Source organism: Mobula hypostoma, chromosome 1, assembly GCF_963921235.1.
Source record: "Mobula hypostoma chromosome 1, sMobHyp1.1, whole genome shotgun sequence".
NCBI lineage: Eukaryota > Metazoa > Chordata > Chondrichthyes > Myliobatiformes > Myliobatidae > Mobula > Mobula hypostoma.
The window spans coordinates 154,323,898-154,342,516 of NC_086097.1; the positions used below are offsets into that span (position 1 = coordinate 154,323,898).

The 18,619-nt window shown below is 40.2% G+C and overlaps 1 protein-coding gene across 1 annotated transcript in view; it reads right to left on the minus strand.

Moving 5' to 3' along the window:
• fam135b (family with sequence similarity 135 member B) overlaps nucleotides 1-18,619 on the minus strand; it is a 386,005-nt gene that overhangs the window by 269,588 nt on the left and 97,798 nt on the right. Inside the window, exon 2 of the mRNA XM_063058308.1 lies at nucleotides 17,798-17,893. Coding sequence (XP_062914378.1) covers nucleotides 17,798-17,874 — 77 coding nt within the window. The 5' untranslated portion in view covers nucleotides 17,875-17,893. The remainder of the gene's footprint in view (nucleotides 1-17,797; nucleotides 17,894-18,619) is intronic.

The following is an 18,619-nucleotide window of genomic DNA, read 5'->3' on the forward strand; positions in this document are numbered from 1 at the left end:
AGAAGATTATTGGAAACCTCATCCATACAGCTGATTCGTAAGTATATGACCCCTAGATGGCAAGAATGGGTGCCATCACCATGTTGACAATTATTTGCTCTTCACATGCCAAATTGAATCAGTGTACAATTTGGAATGATGAATATCATAGATATTTTATTCAAATTTAGCACTGAAGGAGAAATGCAGCTCCACCACAAATAAGTTGAAAGCATGGTGCTGTAAGCAGAATGTACAAAATAACTTCAAGCACCTTCAAGAAAGCCATCAAAAGATAAATCTGCAACTGAACATCAAGGGTAGGATGGATTACAAACCTACCTGACTGGCAGACCATGGTATGTGCAGCTTCACAGCTGTTTGTCAGACATGGCTGTAGGCAGCACTGGGGCTCAACAGAGGACTATATTGGCTCCCTTCCTGTTTACCCTGTATACCTTGGATTTTAGGTACAACACTGAGTCATGTTGAGTGAAATTCTCTGATGACTCAGCAATAGTTGGGTTTATAAAGGGAGGACAGGAGGATGAATGCGGGGTCCTGGTGGAGGACTTTCTCAAATGCTGCAATCTAAAATATCTGTAGCTCAACATCAGTAAGACAAAACAAAGAGCTGGTTGTGGACTACAGGAGGAGTGGAGACAGGATAACCCCTAATGACATCAATGGATCTGGGCTTGAAAAGGCTCACACTTTAAGTTCCTTGGCATACACGTCACCGAGGATCTCAGGTGGTCTGTACATACCGGCTGTGTGGTGAACAAAGCACAACAGCACCTTTTTCACCTCAGACGGTTGAAGAAGTTTGGTATGAGTCCCCAAATCCGAAGGACTTTCTGTAGGGGCACAATTGAGAGCATCCTGACTAGCTACATCACTACCTGGTATGGGAACTGTACTTCACTCTATCGCAGGACTCTGCAGAGAGTGGTGCGGACAGCCTAGCACATCTGTAGACATGAACTTCCCACTATTCTGGACATTTACAGAGACAGGTCCGTAAAAAGGATCCAAAGGATTATTGAGGACCCAAGTCACCCCAACCATAAACTGTTCCAGCTGTTACCATCCAGGAAATGGTACCACAGCGTAAAAGCCAGGACCAACAGGCTTCGGGACAGATGCTTCCGCCAGGCCATCAGATTGATTAATTCACGCTGAAACAATTGTACTTCTATGTTATATTGACTGCCTGTGTACATACTATTTATTACAAATTACTATAAATTGCACATTGCACATTTAGACGGAGATGTAACGTAAAGATTTTTACTCCTCGTGTATGTGAAGGATGTAAGAAATAAAGTCAATTCAATTAAAGGAAATTGTGATGGGCTTTAAGAAGACAAAGCCTGCATTGTTCCCTGTTACTACTGACAGTGAGGAGGTGGATGTGATGAGGACCTACAGGTACCCGGGGTGCTCCTGGATGACAGACTTGAGTGGAGCACCAGCACAGAGGCTGTGTACAAGGGCCAGGGTCGCCTCTACTTCCCGAGGAGAATGAGGTCCGTTGGAGTATGCAGGCCTCCCCTTTACATGTTCTACCAGTCTGTTGTCACCAATACAATCTTCTATGCGGTAGTGCACAGGGTGATGCCAACAGGCTCAATAAACTGGCTCTGTTATAGGAGTCAAACTGGACACACTGGAGACTGTGGTAGAACAAAGGACCCTACGGAAAATCCCAGCAATTCTGGACAATGTTTCTCACCCTCCACTTGCCACCTTGGCTGAACAGAAGAGCACTTTTAGTAGTAAACTAATACAACTGTGCTGTTCCAAAGTGTGCGAAATGTCATTCTTACGCTCGGCCACTCGGCTCTATGATGAGTCTACCTATAGATGGGGAAGTGATGACCCCCTCCTGCTAAGATTGTTTGTGGTAACCTATTTTTTATTCTTTCTATTTCTCTTCTAATATTTATATCTGTGCACTTGTATTGCTTCTGTGACACTGTAATTTCCTTTGGGATCAATAAAGTCCTATCTATCTATCTGAAAAGGGAAAGGGTCATGTGATGCATTTACAGTTTTGTTTACAGACTTCTAAATGGATACTATTTCTAGTGCAATGACCTATTATGAGATCATGTGATGAGCAATATGATGATGTTGCCATGTGGAGTTGACATTCCAGTATAGGTACAATGCTAGTGGGCCAGTCAGTTCTTCTAAAGAAAAGCCTCAAATAGACCCATTGTTTGTAATGTATTTTATATATAAATAGTGAAAGGTTGCCAAACTCACAAAGGTATAAATGTTTGTGCCTAATTCCCACAGAAGTCCAATCCAGAGAGAAAATGACCGGGTACGTCCTGTAACCATTCATCTTGCTGCATGTTTTCTTTATCTCTGGTAATTCCTGCTTGTTTTAAATGTGTTCAGCTTCTTAGATATAGAGATTATGATCTATGATTTTGTAGTTTACTCACAACAAAACATTTATTTTGAAAGCGAATTCATCATTTCAAAGGACATCACTGGGATGTAGCTATATTTTACAAATCACTCACCGTTTCCCATATGAAATCTATTGTATTAAAAATAGCTACTAAGTTCAACATGGAGAGTGATTACAGTCCCCTCCTCACCCCCAACCTTAATGAGGTACTTGCCACCTGTACAACCCACTGTCCCATCAGGTTGTGCCTTTACAAATCTCCCACACTCCACCACTACAGCCATTGTCTCATAAGACCTAGGAGCAGAGGTAGGCCATTCAGCCCATTGAATTTGCTCCACCATTCCATCATGGCTATTTTATTATCCCTCTCAACGTCATTCTCCTGATGTCACAACCTTTAATGCCCTGTTTAATCAAGCACCTGTCAAACTCCACCTTAAATATACCCAATGACTGGGCCTGCAGAGCTGCCTGTGGCAAAAACTCCACAGATTCATCACTCTCTGATGAAAGAAATTTTTCCTCATCTCTGGTTTAAATGGACATTTCTCAATTGTGAAGCTGTGTCCTCTGGTCCTAGACCCCCAATATAGGAAACATCCTCTCCACATCCACTCAATCTAGACCATTCAATATTCAATAGGTTTCAATGCGATCCCACATCATTCTTCTAATCGTCAGTGAGTACAAGCCCAGAGACATCAAATGCTCTTCACATGTTAACCCTTTCATTCCTGGGATCATTCTCATGGACCTCTTCAGGACTATTTCCAATGCCAATGCCAGCACATCCTCACGAAATGCAGTGTGGTCTAACCAATGCCTTATAAAGCATCAGCATTACATCCAAGCTTTTTGTATTCTAGTCCTCTTAAAATGAATGCTAACATTGCATTTGCCTTCCTTAACACTGGCTCAACCTGCATGCTAAGCTTAAGGGAATCATGCATGAGGACTTCCAAGTCCTTTTGCACCTCTGATTTTTTTTTAATTTTCTCCGCGTTTACAAGATATTCCACGCCTTTAATACTTCTGACAAAGTGCATGACCATGCACTTCCTACATTACATTCCACCTGCCACTTCTTTTCCCATTCCTCTAATCTGTCTAAGTCCTCTGCAAACACCCAGCTTCCTCAACACTATTTGCCCTTTTATCTGTCTTTGTATCATCCACAAATTTGGCCACAAAGCCATCAATTCCTTCATCCAAATCAATGACATACAACATGAAAAGAAGTGATCCCAACACCTACCCCAGCAACACACCTAGTCACCAGCAGCCAACCAGAAGAGGCCCTGTTAGAGAAAAGAATTTGCTAAGGAAATTTGATTAAAATTGGTCACAAGTAAATTAGACATAGACTTCAAAGTAAAGAGACCTTTATTCACAATATCATGGGGAGTGGAACCACTAGCAGTTAGTGTCGAACGTCAAATTGTACAGATAGCATAGTTCCTTTTATACATGTACAAATCGATCGAAAATCAAAGGGTGTTCGATTAACCATGTGAATTGCAAAAGCTAAGCTAGGTTCACATGCAGTTCTCTTGTGGTAGACTAGCCATAGCAACAGCCAAAAATTAAAAATTCAGTCATGTGTATAACTTTATATGAACAGACAGTTTGTCTCATATCCTTGAGGCTAATTCTTACAAGATAAGCAACTGGAAGTATTTATTCTAAAACTTGGCTCAGCTAAAAATCAAGGCCAGATCTCTTACAAACTAAGCTGCAAACTAGTTTCCATATTCAAAAGCCAGTATTAACCCTTTGTCTATCAAAATCTTTAGCTTGCAATATTTTCCTCCACAGTCCCCCTTTGTTCCCTCTCTTTGCTTCCTGCCAGTCAGCCAATCTTCTAACCATCTAGTATCTTTCCCAAAATACCATTGACTCTTATTTTGTTTATCAGCCTCATGTGGGCATCTTGTCCAAGGCTTTCTGAAAATCCACTGACTCTCTTTGGTCTATCATGCTTGTTATGTCCTCAACAAATTCCAACAGATTTGTCAGTCAAGATTTCCCCTTTAGAAAACCATGCTGACTTTGGCCTATTTTATCAAGTGCCTCCAAGTACCCCAAAACTTCATCATAGAAACATAGAAACATAGAAAACCTACACCACAATACAAGCCCTTCAGCCCACAAAGCTGTGCCGAACGTGTCCTTACCTTAGAACTACCTAGGCTTACCAATAGCCCTCTATTTTTCTAAGTTCTATGTACCTATCCAGGTTTAAGAGGGTCCCTTAAAGAACCCTATCATTCCTGCCTCCACCGCACTGCTGGCAGCCCATTCCACGCAGTCACCACTCTCTGTGTAAAAAAAATTACCCCTGACATCTCCTCTGTACCTACTTCCAAGCACCTTAAAACTACGCCCTCTCGTGCTAGCCATTTCAGCCCTGGGAAAAAGCCTCTGACTATCCACACGTACAGCGCATCTCATTATCTTGTACACCTCTATCAGGTCACCTCTCATCCCCTGTCGCTCCAAGGAGAAAAGGCCGAGTTCACTCAACCTATGAGGCATGCTCCCCCAATCCAGGCAACATCCTTGTAACTCTCCTCTGCACCCTTTCTGAATCCCTGCCCCCTGCTCCAATCCCTCATTCTTAATAATAGACTCCAACATATTTCCAATCACTGAAATCAGGTTAACTTGCCAATAATTTCCTTTCTTCTGTCTCCCTCCCTTCTTGAAGAGCGGTGCCATTTGCAATTTTCTTGTCCTCAGGAACCATCAAGAAGCTAGTGATTCTTGAAAGATCATTACTAATGCCTCCATAATCTCTTCGGCTAACTCTTTCAGAACCCTGGGGTGTAGTCCATCTGGGCCAGGTGACTTACCTACCATCATTTTTGTCAGTTTCCCAAGCATCTTCCCCTTAGTAATAACATTGACACTCATTTCTACCCATTGACACTCATACTTTTGGCATTGTGACAGTGACTTCCACAGTGAAGATACTTATTAAGGTCCTCAGCCATTTCTTTATCCCCCATTACTTCCTCTCCAGCATCATTTTCCAGCAGTCTGATATCCACTCTCACCTCTCTTTTACTCCTTATATACAGAACCTGAATTTTTTTGTATCCTCTTTTATATTATTAGCTAACTTATCTCCTTATTTCATCCTTTCTCTCCTTATGGCTTTTTTATTGCCTTTTGTTGATTTTTAAAAGTTTCCCAAACCTCTACCTTCACACTATTTTTTGCTATATTACATGCCTCTCTTTAGCTTTTATATTGTCTTTGACTTCCCCTGTCAGCCATGGCTGACCCATCCTCCCTTCAGAATACTTCATCTTTGTGATATATCCTTCCTGCACTTTCTGAATTTCTCCAAGAAGCACCAGCCATTGCTGTTCTACCACCATCCCTGCTAGAGGTTGCCTTCCAAACACCTTTGGCCAGTTCCTTTCTCATGCCTCTATAATTCTCTTTACTCCACTCTAATACCGATATATCCAATTTTAGCTTCCCCTTCTCACTAAGGGTGATTTCTATCATATTATGATCATGGTGTCCTAAAGGTTCCTTTACCTTAGCTTCCTAATGAAATCTGGGTCAGTACATAACCAGAATTGCTGTTCCCCTAGTGGGTTCAACCACAAGCTGCTCTAAAAAGCCATCTCATAGGCATTCTACAAATTCCTTCTCTTGGGATCCAGCACCAACCTGCCTTTCCTGCCTATTGAAATCCCCCATGATTATCGCAACATTCCATTTTGACATGCCTTTTCTGCCTCCCGTTGTAATTTCCAGCCCACATCTGGCTACTGTTTGGAGGCTTGTATAAAACTCCCATCAGGGTCTTTTTACCCTTGTAGTTTCTTAACTCTATCCACAAGGTTTCTACATCTTCCAATTCTATGTCACTTCTTTCTAAGGATTTAATTTCATATGTTACCAAAACAACCATGCCAGTTTGTTAACACAGTCTCTAAGGAGTTGAAGCTCAATGCATTTCATGCAGATGTAGCTTTCCAAGAGACTGGAGATCTCTCACATTTTCCACACCTCAAACAAGGAACATACCACTACCTTTTGAGTGTAATAGCCATGTTCTAACTGAAAAAAAACTAAGAAACTTTATTACTTATTTACTTAGAAACTCCAGCTGTGCTTGCCCAAGCCTGTTCTCAAATAGACCCTGTTGAGCCAAAGCCAGACAACTGTAATCATTCCCCAGTCACACAATAACTGCTCCAATAGTGGCCGCTCCACATAAACCTCCGTTCTTTTTATTGGCCCCGTGCTGTTTGCCATCTGCCAAAAAGCACCCAAACTCTTTCTGAACCTCATGCAGTATCACCAAAGTATGACCTCTCGTGCCATTTGCAACCAGCCGATAAAAATGGTATCCCATCCCCACACTTGAGTACACACCATCCTGCTCCATTCCTCGACTTCTCTGACTTTGATTTGCAGATTTGCTTTTAACAGCCCAGAATCATTTCTGATGGGTCAGCAAACAAATGCCATTGCTCTCTCTTGTCTAGCAAGCGGAAGTGTGTGAGAAACACTAGTCAAGTTATAAATTCTTAGGAAGGGAGTATATCTCATTAAATCACAGTACCAATTCCTTAAGTGAAGAATTCTACTTTTTTTTACTTCCAACTTGATTTTGGACATGAACAGACATTTATCACTGCAAAAATTGCGATAATCTATTTTTTTCTGTTTGAGTAAATTGATCATTTGAACACAATTATCATAGGAACATCTATTAAATTTAAGAGAGGCATGGGTAGGGTAGGCATTCAAAATCTTCCTCCTACAGTAGAAGTGTCCAGAACCAGAGGGCATGCATTTAAAGTGAGAGGGGTAGTTTAAGGGAGATGTCCAGGGCAGGCTTTCTTTGACACCGTATGGTAGGTGGCTGAAATGGGCTGCCATGGCAATGGTGGAAGCAGACAGTATAGTGGGATTAGATGGATGCAAGAACATGTAGGAATGCAGGGATAATAATCATGTTCAGGCAAGAGGGATTTAGTTTAATTTGGTGTAGACATTGTGGATTGAAGGGCCGCTTCCTAAGCTGAATGTTTTATGTTCTAACCCAGTGATTCCAAATGGGGGTGGATACATGTCTTGAGGGAACATTAAGGTAAATAGAAGTCATCGGGGGGCATTCTAGATTCTTGGGGGGGCAGTGGTAAGCAGTACCCTAATTTGAGGCATTAAACCTGACTGACTGATAGTAAGGCAGGCTCTTCCTGAAAAAACAAGGTTGAGCGACTGGAACACAAGTAGAACCATAACTCTGCAGGCGTGAGCACTTGCCGTCACAACACATCTGAAACTCAGCAATCTCATCTGACCTTACCAACCAAACAGGCATTATTGGGGATACCAATAATTGGGGATAGCAACCAGGTTGCCCAACAGTTCCCCTTGACTCGCAGCATGGAAAGAGTTCACGCAATTTAACAGTGGATAAGTCAAGTAAACCCTCTCAACTTTCTCTACAGATCTACAGAAAACAGGTCATGCAACAATGTAGTGCTGGCTGGAACCAACAGAGAAACCGAGCCTATCCGTGAACCTGCCAACCCCAAGGATTCCTCCTGAGGTGCTTAAAGTGACCTCAGTTTCAAATGGCGATGAAGAACCACCTTTGGGGATTATGAGACCTAACGTCAATCACGTTAATAGGAATAGTGTAAAGGTAGCTTGTCAAATATGAATCCTTGTCAGCATAGTTATCACTGTCGTGATAGTCTTCATCTTCACCTCAATGTTCCTTTGTGTGCTGCTACCATCGTTCCATCCATGTCAACTTGCTGCTGTTGTCAACATCCAATTGGCATTCCCAGTTTGTGTTAATTTTTTTATTTTAATTTAGCCCTGTTAACGATGGATAAATACACACAGTATTTTCTCTATGAGTCTGAAGGCAGTGAAGCCTTGAATTCTAATCCTGCTATGAAAAGGAAACTACAGAAAATGTGTTAATACAATGTTACATACCTGGAGTACGGTTTTATTCTGTTCCTGTCAGATCAGTGATGGCCCATTTCTCTTATTTGTTACACTCGACTGTCTAATGAAGCCATGAAACCATCAAGATTGCAGGATTACTTTCATAAAAGACGCCCTGAAAAAGCTTCTTATGGTATTACTCAGTTCCAGAAGATGAAAGAAGTATTTAAAAAGCATTGCACACTCAAGCCGTTTACCAATAAAGTTAAAAATGATTTTGATAGTGGTCTCAAAATAGTAAAGTGTGGAAAATCTCATAATATTGGTGAAAGATTAATAATGCCTGCTGTATCAGAAGTGCTCACCACTGTGCTCAAAATGGATACCAGTATTTTAAAATCAATTCCTCTGAGAAATAACCCTGCAGCTCCTTGTATTGATGAAATGAGTGAAGGCACTGAGTATCGACTATGCACAGAGCAACAAAAACAGAAGTTAGGATTCAACTGAATTGTGCAAGACAATGAGGCATTGCTAATGGCATATGTATGGTTTATCAACAATGAAAAGTTTATGAAAAAAATCTTTCTTAAAAGGTTAAGAACAATCATCAATGAATGATGAAGAAGCAAAAATGCTTTTCTAAAATGTCAGTTTTTGTGGTATGAGGCTACAATTTCGTACCAAGTTTCCTGGTCTTTGAAGAAGAGCCATGCTGCTCTTTATTGCTTTTTCATCCTCCTTCCTTGTAAAAAGAGGCCACAGTGCAGTGAACCACATCGCACATAAAGCAGAAACTGCTTGGTCATTGCTATGCATGGGGGCTTAAGGATTTTGCTGTCACCACTTGAAACAGATATTTCAACTCTTGCTAAAAACCATCAAGGATCACACTGTCAAAGCTGCTGTTTAGCACACAAGTACTGAGTAAGCTAGGTTTAAAGACAAATAAAGATTCAAAGTAGAATAATTTTTCTCATATTAGCATATGGTAGATGTACCATATAGGCTACTATATATTATGGGACTACTTTATGTTGTAGTAACACATCGTTGCATGCGCTATTAGGTGCGTATTGATTTGTACATGTGTGTTCAGTTCGGTTTCAGTCAGTAAGGAACCCTGTAATTTAGCTCCCCTCTCCAGCATTTTTATTTATACCTTTGAGGTGTAACTTGGCCACATACACAACGAATTGGCGACAAGGTTGATGAACCTACATCGTATCGGAACACCGTGTTTTAATTGATAACAACACTCGGAAGAAGAGTGCAAGGTACGAGCCAAGGCAGAGCGAGGCGTGAGACTGAAAATGGAGTTGGATACAGGCTCAGCTTTATCAGTGATCTTTGTACACAACTACAAACAACTGTTACCTCTGAAACGAACTAAACTACTGTTAAAGACGTACACAGGACAGAAAGTGCACCCTGAAGGCAAAATTAAAGTGACAGTGCAGGCCCATATGTCAAAGGATAAACTGACGCATATTTTTTCCAATATCAATCCTATTTGTGACAGATGTAATATTGAGGTGGTCACCTTAACTCATATGTATTGGTTTTGCATAAAGCTAGATAACTTTTGGAGAGATGTTTTTAAAATGCTATCAAAAGTCTTGGATCTGGATCTACAACCTAATTTGCTTACAGCAATTTTGGGGATTATCCCATTGGAAGCAGGAAATATTCCTGTTTCTGCTCAACGTATGATAGCCTTTTTGACCTTTATGGCTAGGAGAGCCATTTTATTGAAGTGGAAGGATTCTAATCCACCTACGGTCTTTTATTGGCTCTCCTCCATTATGTCCTGTTTAAGTTTAGAGAAAATAAGAAGTCAGACATTTGATACATCCTTTAAATTTGAGCAAATCTGACGACCTTTCATCCAATATTTTCATCTAATTTGACTTACCACTCTTCCAATGTTTTTTTGAAGTTTTAGATTTGATCAGAAAGTCTTTCTTTTTTTTGGTCATATCCTCAAAGTTGACTGCCCAGTCCCTTTTTTTGTTTCTTTTTTATGTATTGTGTAGTTGTTATTTTTCTTCATTTAAAATTCAATGATTTTTCTTTCCTCTTCATGAACAGATAAGAGGAGAATGGCTGTATTCTGTTTTTTATTATATATTTTGTACTAGCTTAACAATATATATGATTTTCATAATGTCTATCTTAATCTCGGTTTGTACTGTTATTGATATATATATATATATATATTTGAGATAATTCTCCTCTTGTTTGTATTTATGTTCCTTTTAAATCAATAAAAAGATTAATAAAGAAAGAAGGTAAAGTGAGTGACCCACGGAGGTAAAACACAGCAAATGATCCTCTATGTACTGAAAAAGGGAGGACCACCTTTGCTGGGACGTGAATGGCTCAGGAAAATCCAGTTGGATTGGCACACCATCAAGGCACCAGATGTGTCAACAATGAAGGGCAGCTTGGCGGGGAAGATGTCCGCAGCTCTCCTCTCACACATTGTCAACTATTACAACGAGGAGGAGGAGCTAGACAGCGTCAATGGTGAGGACGAATGCAGTATCCGTGGCCATGACTCGGATGAAGATACAGAGGATACAAGGGAGACAGATATTGCCAATAAGCAGGATGATGAAGACTACCTGGAAGTAAAAGAGCAGATGTACCAGGAGAAATTGACATCTCCCAAATGACAGGTACAGCAGTTACAGGAAGGCATTTTACAGGAGTATCAGAAAAGGATGAAGAAATTAGATCAACAATACAAGGGAAGGATACGAAATGCAGAGCTTTTCCTGCAACTGGAGACAGACAAGTGGAAAGGAATTATATTAAAGAGAAGAAAGCAGCAGTGAAGGAATTTGAAGATAAAAAGATTGTTAGAAGAAAGAAAAAGTTGATTGAGAATGAGAGGCTACCAATGGAACTCACAGGAGATTCTATGATGGTAAAGCCAATGATGACTAGGAAACCTAATGATCCTGTTCCAATTACAGACAAAAGACGAAAACCTGCACCAGCGCAGTTTGGGTTTGGGTTTGGGTATTTGATCCTGTACAATGTTCAACATGAGAATTTAAACTGGAGGTGGCAGTGTTTTTTTTTTACGAGGTCAACATCAACCTGGCACGGATGAAGAGCACGCTCGGGAGCGGTCTGTCACTGGATCAAACTCAGGAACCTCCATTCTCGAGCCCGGTGCTGATCTCACTGCACCACCAGCCGGCAGTTAAATTATTTGTTAACAAATGAACAGATAATGGAAGATCTGCAAACTCTCAATAAGCTTAAATCTCCGAAAAGACCAGCATCTCCATCTTCTCCTGAACAATTTCCTTGGGAAAGATCCATGAAAATTGGTCATCCCTTAAAAGCTCTTAGACAAAATCAATTCCATTCAAACAAAACAGCTTTCGCACAAGGTAAATCTTGAACCAATGATTTCCTCCATTGAGAATCATACACTTCATCCTTTGCAGGGAAGTTTCTTTTTCACGTACATATTCTGAATCCTCAGCCAATGTGTCTTGTTTTGCACAAAGAAGTTGGGAAACAGCATCAGAGCAGAGGCGAATTCTGGCAACAAACTGTAAGTTTTCTGTTGTTGCATTTTCACACTCGTGCTGAATGCGCATCTGAAGGAATCCTCCCTCTTGAGCTAGGTACGCAATCTTTTCTTGCACTGTGCACAACTGGGATTTTTCACACATAGGATCCTCCAAACAATTCAGAAACAGTGCATAGAGTTCAGTCTCATTTTCTTGACCAAGATTTGTTTTTTTTTAAACTTCAGACAGATAGCACTGCAAGTAATCCTTAATATCAGCAAAACTGTACTTTAACAGCAGCTTAAGAACAATGGAACAAACAACAGGATTTCGATCAACTGCTTCATCAAATGGTGAAAGATTACTGATAAAGTACTGATCTTTCTGTGAGTTATCATTGGATGGCCCTGACTTTTGAATAACTAGCAGAGACAGCAGATCACTAACCACTTCTTTTGGAAACCAAAGCTACGAAAAATGCATCACACCTCTTGTGAAATATGACTAATTTTGCTACAGCTTCACTTATTTCTTCTGTTACCACTGGTACATAACCATCATCTAGAGAAGTATGGCACATTGGGCAGATTCCCCCCAGACCCTTGAGTTATAATTATTATTATTATTATGTTAATTTGTTATAATTTGATATTATTAACTTACTAAGTAAACAATTGGTAGGCGTTTTATGTTAAGGGTACACATATTTGTTTAGCGTAGTGACCCAGGTGATACACTATTAAAATAAAAGGGGAGGAGTGTACCATATAGCCTACTGTATATTATGGGACTACTTTATGTTGTAATAACACGTCGTTGCATGCGCTATTTGGCGCATATTGATCTGTACGTGTGTGTTCAGTTCAGTTTCAGTCAGTAAAGAACCCTGTAATTTAGCTCCCATCTCCATCGTTTTTATTTATAGCTTTGTTGTGTAACCCGGCCACATACACAACAGTAGACATGTTTTTACACTATGGGGGTGCCGGAAAGTATATTGTGCCTAACAGGGGAATTGGCATGCATGATGGTGTTTTAGGGGGGCATTGGCAAATATGAAACTTCTTTAAGGGGCAGGGTGGGGCTAAAAAAAGTTGGGAAACACGGTTTTAACCCATACACCACAGCTTTTCATCTAAAAGTGAGTTTGTAGATGTTTTTTTAGATCCAGAATTCATCATAAGAAAAGAAATCAGTGTGAAATACAGAACTGGAACTGAGGTCCTTAGTAATCCTGATCCCTTCCACTGATCTTGTTTAGAAAGCCAACAATGGAAGGTGGGAACCTGCTGGCTCAGTTCCTCACCGAATGAACTCAATGAGCTATCAAGGAGCTACTGATTAGTATTTTCAACTAAGTTTAAAATATACACGTTTCCTACAATTTCACTGCAATACTACTTCAATATTTTATGCTTCATGTGCAGCTGAACAGTCCCACAGTGGAAAAGTATTCATAATAAACACATGTACAGTAGGTTTGTGGGTAAAAGAAATCAAGCCTACTTTTAGGAATTCATTAAAACAGACTGTAACTCTTAGAAATTTTACAGCCGTTTCATATTTCCAGGTTCAAAAGAAAGAAGGAACATTAAAAAAAGCTTTCCAAGTACTCATATCATCCCAAGGTGTTTCACAGCTGATAAGTTACTTTTGATGTGCAATCATTGTTATACAGGGAAACACAGCAATGCCGACATGCAGAGTAATAAAACAAATGCATTGTTGGTGTTAGATTGGACATTGAACCATATGCTGAGATTATACCTCCCCCAGTCTTTCTCAAGTAGTCAAAGGATCTATTACAGCTATCTGAACATGCAAAAGATGCATTGGTTTAGGTTCTTATATAAATCCTTTCAATGCATCCCTCCTAGAGTACTCCACCATTATGTCAAGTCTCTGGTTAAGGCCCTGGACTGAGACTTGAATTGTGATTACCTGACACAGAAGCAAAAATGCTACGCAATCACTAAAGAGGGCAGTTGGAAGACACTAGCCATTAACATTTATAAGTGGCTCTTTGTTATGTTGTCAATACACCAATGATCTTGCTGCAGTATTAATATTTTTATGAAGTTGTAATTACATTAGGAGGAATTGATCCATTCTGTCTATAATGCTGTTCCAGGAATTCATTCATACTGAAAATAAAGCTGATTTTACTTAACTTGCAGGTTTCCCAGGAAGGGGGTGGGACCATGTCTTACACAGTCTTATGGACAGAACACAATGGTTCGGGTTTCAACAAGATGCCCTAAAGCCTGGTAAAGCCTTACAGTTCAGATGCCATCTTAGCAACAGGATTGCAAAGGGGACACATGACAAGACATGCCTGGTTTTATTTTCCTGATATGGAGCATGCTGAAACTGGATACTGTCAAATTCCATTGATAATTAAAACAAGTCACATAAATCTTTCAAAATGATGCAATACAATTGAACTTCATGACAGCCAAGACTTAATTATATCCTCCAACTAGTTGTGGGATTCCAACAAACCAACTCTTATGCTTTTGCTTTTTTTAATACATTTTCAGACTTGGGTATGACTAGCATCTATTGCCCATTCCAATTGCCCTTGACAAAGTGATAGTGAGTCAGTGTATCATTGTGCCAGGGACGAAGGTTCAATCCTTACCTTGGGTATTCATTGTGTGGACTTTGCATGTTGTCCCTGTGACAATGTGGATTTTCTCCAGGTGCTCCCAGAGATGGGGCCAGTAGGTTACTTCACAACTGTAAATTGTGCAGGTAAGTGTTAGATTCTAGGGGAGCTGATGAGAATGTGGGAAAATTAAAATGAGGTTAATGTAGCATTAGCGTAAAAGGCCAATTGATAGTTCATGCAGACAATGGCCAAAGGGACTGCTTCTGTACTATATGACTCTAAGTCTCCTAACTGATGCAAGTCTTCTGGTGAAGAAACACCACAGTGCTATTTAAAAGCAAGTTTGACCAGATGTGGTAACATAATGGTAATAATATTTCCAAGTCAGGATGATGCATAAATTGGAGGGGAAGACGCAGGTGGCAGAGTTCACATGCACCTTCTCCCCTCACTCTCCTTGGTGGTAGAAATCACAGGTCAGCGAAGTTCTGCTGGAGTTGCCTACACAATTAACTGCAAGAAATTCTGGAGAGCATGCACAATACAGCTGCAGTGTTCCTGTGATGGAGGTTAGTGTGCCTTGATGGAGAACCTATCAAGCAATCTTTTTAACTTGGATTGTGTCAAACTTCTTGAAAGTTGCTGCTTCTCTACTCATCCAAATTATGTGTATTCCATTATGCTCCTGACTTTAGCCTTGTGAATGGTGGACAGGTCTTGGAGTATCATGATTCACTTGTTACAGGATGCCTAGCCTCTGATTTGCTCCTGTGACTAAAGTTTTTAATATGGTTGGTGCATTTCTGGTCAGTAGTAACTTGCAGGATATTGATAGTGGTGTGCTAGAATGCCAAGGATGGATGGGGACATTCTCTTGTGGAGGTGGTCATTGCCTGTCACTTTGTAACCACAAATTTTACTCATCTAGAGACATGGGCTACTCCATTTGCCTTGGAGCTGCACATTGCACAAACATCAATCAAATTCTCCACTTCTAACTTTACGAGGGAAGGAAAGTTATTGACAAAGCAACTGAAGATGGTTAGGGCTGGGGGACTGTCATCAGTAACTTCCACAATGATTCCTGTGTTGGACCACTGACAATCACAACGATCTTCCTTTGTATAAAACATTACACTAACCACGGGAGTGTTTTCACTTCCATTAGCTCAGCTTTGCTATATTTCCTTGTTACCATACTCAGTCCATTCTCAAAATTGTTGATGTGTGTTTGCCAAAGTGCTACCTTAAAATAACTACCAGGTATAGGTTTGTTACGCCGATGGATAGTTTGACTATTACTGCAGGTGCTCATCCCATTTGATTTGTGAGTTTAAATTAAAAATTGATCTCCTGTTATATCTCCTTTTAAATATACCATCAATTGTCTCTTCCACATATATTTCACCTCCCATTCTTGAAAACTGTTAGCTTAAACCCAAGATATATTTCCTCTCCAAGGACCTTGATCAATTTCAAGCCTATTTTTGCACAAATCCATGCTTGAAGCATCAGTCATGGTCCAATCCCTGTACTCAGCTCTAAACACCCTAGATCAAAGCCAGAAACAGCACTCTCCCTGACCTTAATTGTAATCCACAATACTCTTGCATTGTTTTTGATTTATCTGCAACTTTTGTCACATTTACTGTTGACATCCTCCCCAAATAACTTGCCTCCACTGTCTAAATGAGCTGGACTCTTTTCCTTTATTGCCCACTGCTTGAAAACATCCTAAAAATCAGTTATCTCAGTCTCACCATAAACACTTTCATCACAAATTCCATTCGTCTTTTGTCGTATTTCAGACCGAAACAACCATCTTTGCATCCTGAAAACTAAAAATAACTGCAATAAAAATAGACAATGCTGGAAACACTCAGCGGTTAGGCAACATCTTCCAAATGTGAAACAGAAACTACTTTACCTGCCTCTCATAGTATATATCACATCACCTAAGAGTCACTTTTCATCATATTTCATATTAGAACTCGATGAAGTAGTCTCTGGTTATCTTAGCTCAAAGTTGAGACTAAATCAACTCACAATTTTAATATGAAGGACGAATATGATGCACAAGAATTAAATGTGCATAGCTTGGGAGCGTGGAGGCTCAACTTAATCCACACTTTAGCTGGCAAAAGGAAGGGATTTCTGGCAACAGGAGACAACAACAGCATTTGAGGGTAATAAGATCCAGCAGGAGTATGGGTTCTGGCAGCATTTCTGTTCCTTATGCCATAAAGGAAACCTTTCAATAAAATTGTTTATTCTTTAAATCTGCTAGTGGAACACAAGAAAACTCCCAGTGGTATGGCCGCATTGGAAAACCATCAAAGCTTCTCCACTCACCTTGCACTAAGCATATAGAATACGTCAAGGTGATGATGTCATTAGACCCTATTCGAATATTTAATAGAACATAGAATAGTACAGCACAGTACAAGCCCTTCGGCCCACAATTTTGTGCCGACCCTTAAATCCTGCCTCCCATATAACCCCCCCCCCACCTTAAATTACTTCATATACCTGTCTAGTATTCTCTTAAATTTCACTAGTGTATCTACCTCCACTACTGACTCAGGCCGTGCATTCCATGCACCAACCACTCTCTGAGTAAAAATTTTTCCTCTAATATCCCCCTTGAACTTCCTACCCCTTACCTTAAAGCCATGTCCTCTTGTATTGAGCAGTGGTGCCCTGGGGAAGAGACGCTGACTGTCCATTCTATCTATTGCTCTTATTATCTTGTACACCTCTATCATGTCTCCTCTCATCCTCCTTCTCTTCAAAGAGTAATGCCCTAGCTCACTTAATCTCTGATCATAATGCATACTCTCTAAACCAGGCAGCATCCTGGTAAATCTGCTCTGTACCCTTTCCAATGCTTCCACATCCTTCCTATAGTGAGGCGACCAGAACTGGACACAGTACTCCAAGTGTGGCCTAACCAGAGTTTTATAGAGCTGCATCATTACCTCACGACTCTTAAACTCTATCCCTCGACTTATGAAAGCTAACACCCCATAAGCTTTCTTAACTACCACTGTAAAGGTCATCCAGTGTCTCTCTGCACACTACTGCCCATCTAGTCAATAGAGACACTGGGGTTGGACCTCCCTGACAGGATAGATTTTAATCTCCACATGTCCATGCCCACTTTATGTCACTTGAGGTCATTAAAGCTGGGCCCAATAAAGAAAATGATTCATTAAGTCAGGTACTCCAGTTCAGTTTTAAAATAACAGAAGATAACAGTATTTGCTTTCAGAATTCTTGGGAAGCATTTACAAACTAGTAAGTACAGAATCTCACCCTCGCTGAAAGAGATCCACATTGTAGAACTTGTGCAGCTCAACTGAGAACTCAACAGTTCCTTGTACCTCAGACATGATCTGTCCAGCGCATCACCTGGAAACAAAGAGGTCAATAAACAATTAAATCAAATTCAGAATTGAGGCACTGACCCTAAATTAAGTGTACTAAAAATATCATAAAGTTATTCCTAATGTCCCCAGGAGGTAAATTAGTAAATTGGTTTGTTATTGTCACATGCACTGAGGTAAAATGAAAAAAAAATGTTTTGCATTCCATTTATACAGATCATTTCATCACATCAGTACACTGAGGCAGTACAAGAGAAATGCAATAACATTACCTAGAATGCAGAGCTGTTGTTATGAGGAGAGATAGGATGGGCTCAGTTTATCCTTACTGGAACACAAGAGGCTAAGGATTAGAAACTTATGAGTGTCAGGGACATAACAAACCATCAAAACCCTTTTTTTTCTCAGGGTAAGGGAGTCTAGAACTAGAAATAACTAGTTCAATTCAAAGGTGGTCTGAGGGATATGTTTTTCACACAAATGGTGGTGAATATCTGGAATAAAATGCGTGAAAAGATGGTGAAGACAGAAAAAATTACAACACTTAAAGTCATTTGAAATGTTACTTGGAGGGGATGGATACAGACTAACTTGGGCAAATGGGATTAGCATAGATAGACATAATAATTGGTATGGATGCGGTGGGCCAAAACAGTATATTTCAATGCTGTAAGATTCTACAATTCTATGAATGCACACGTCATTATGTGTAATGGTTTCCATTTATTTCCTTGGAACACACTACTGTGCT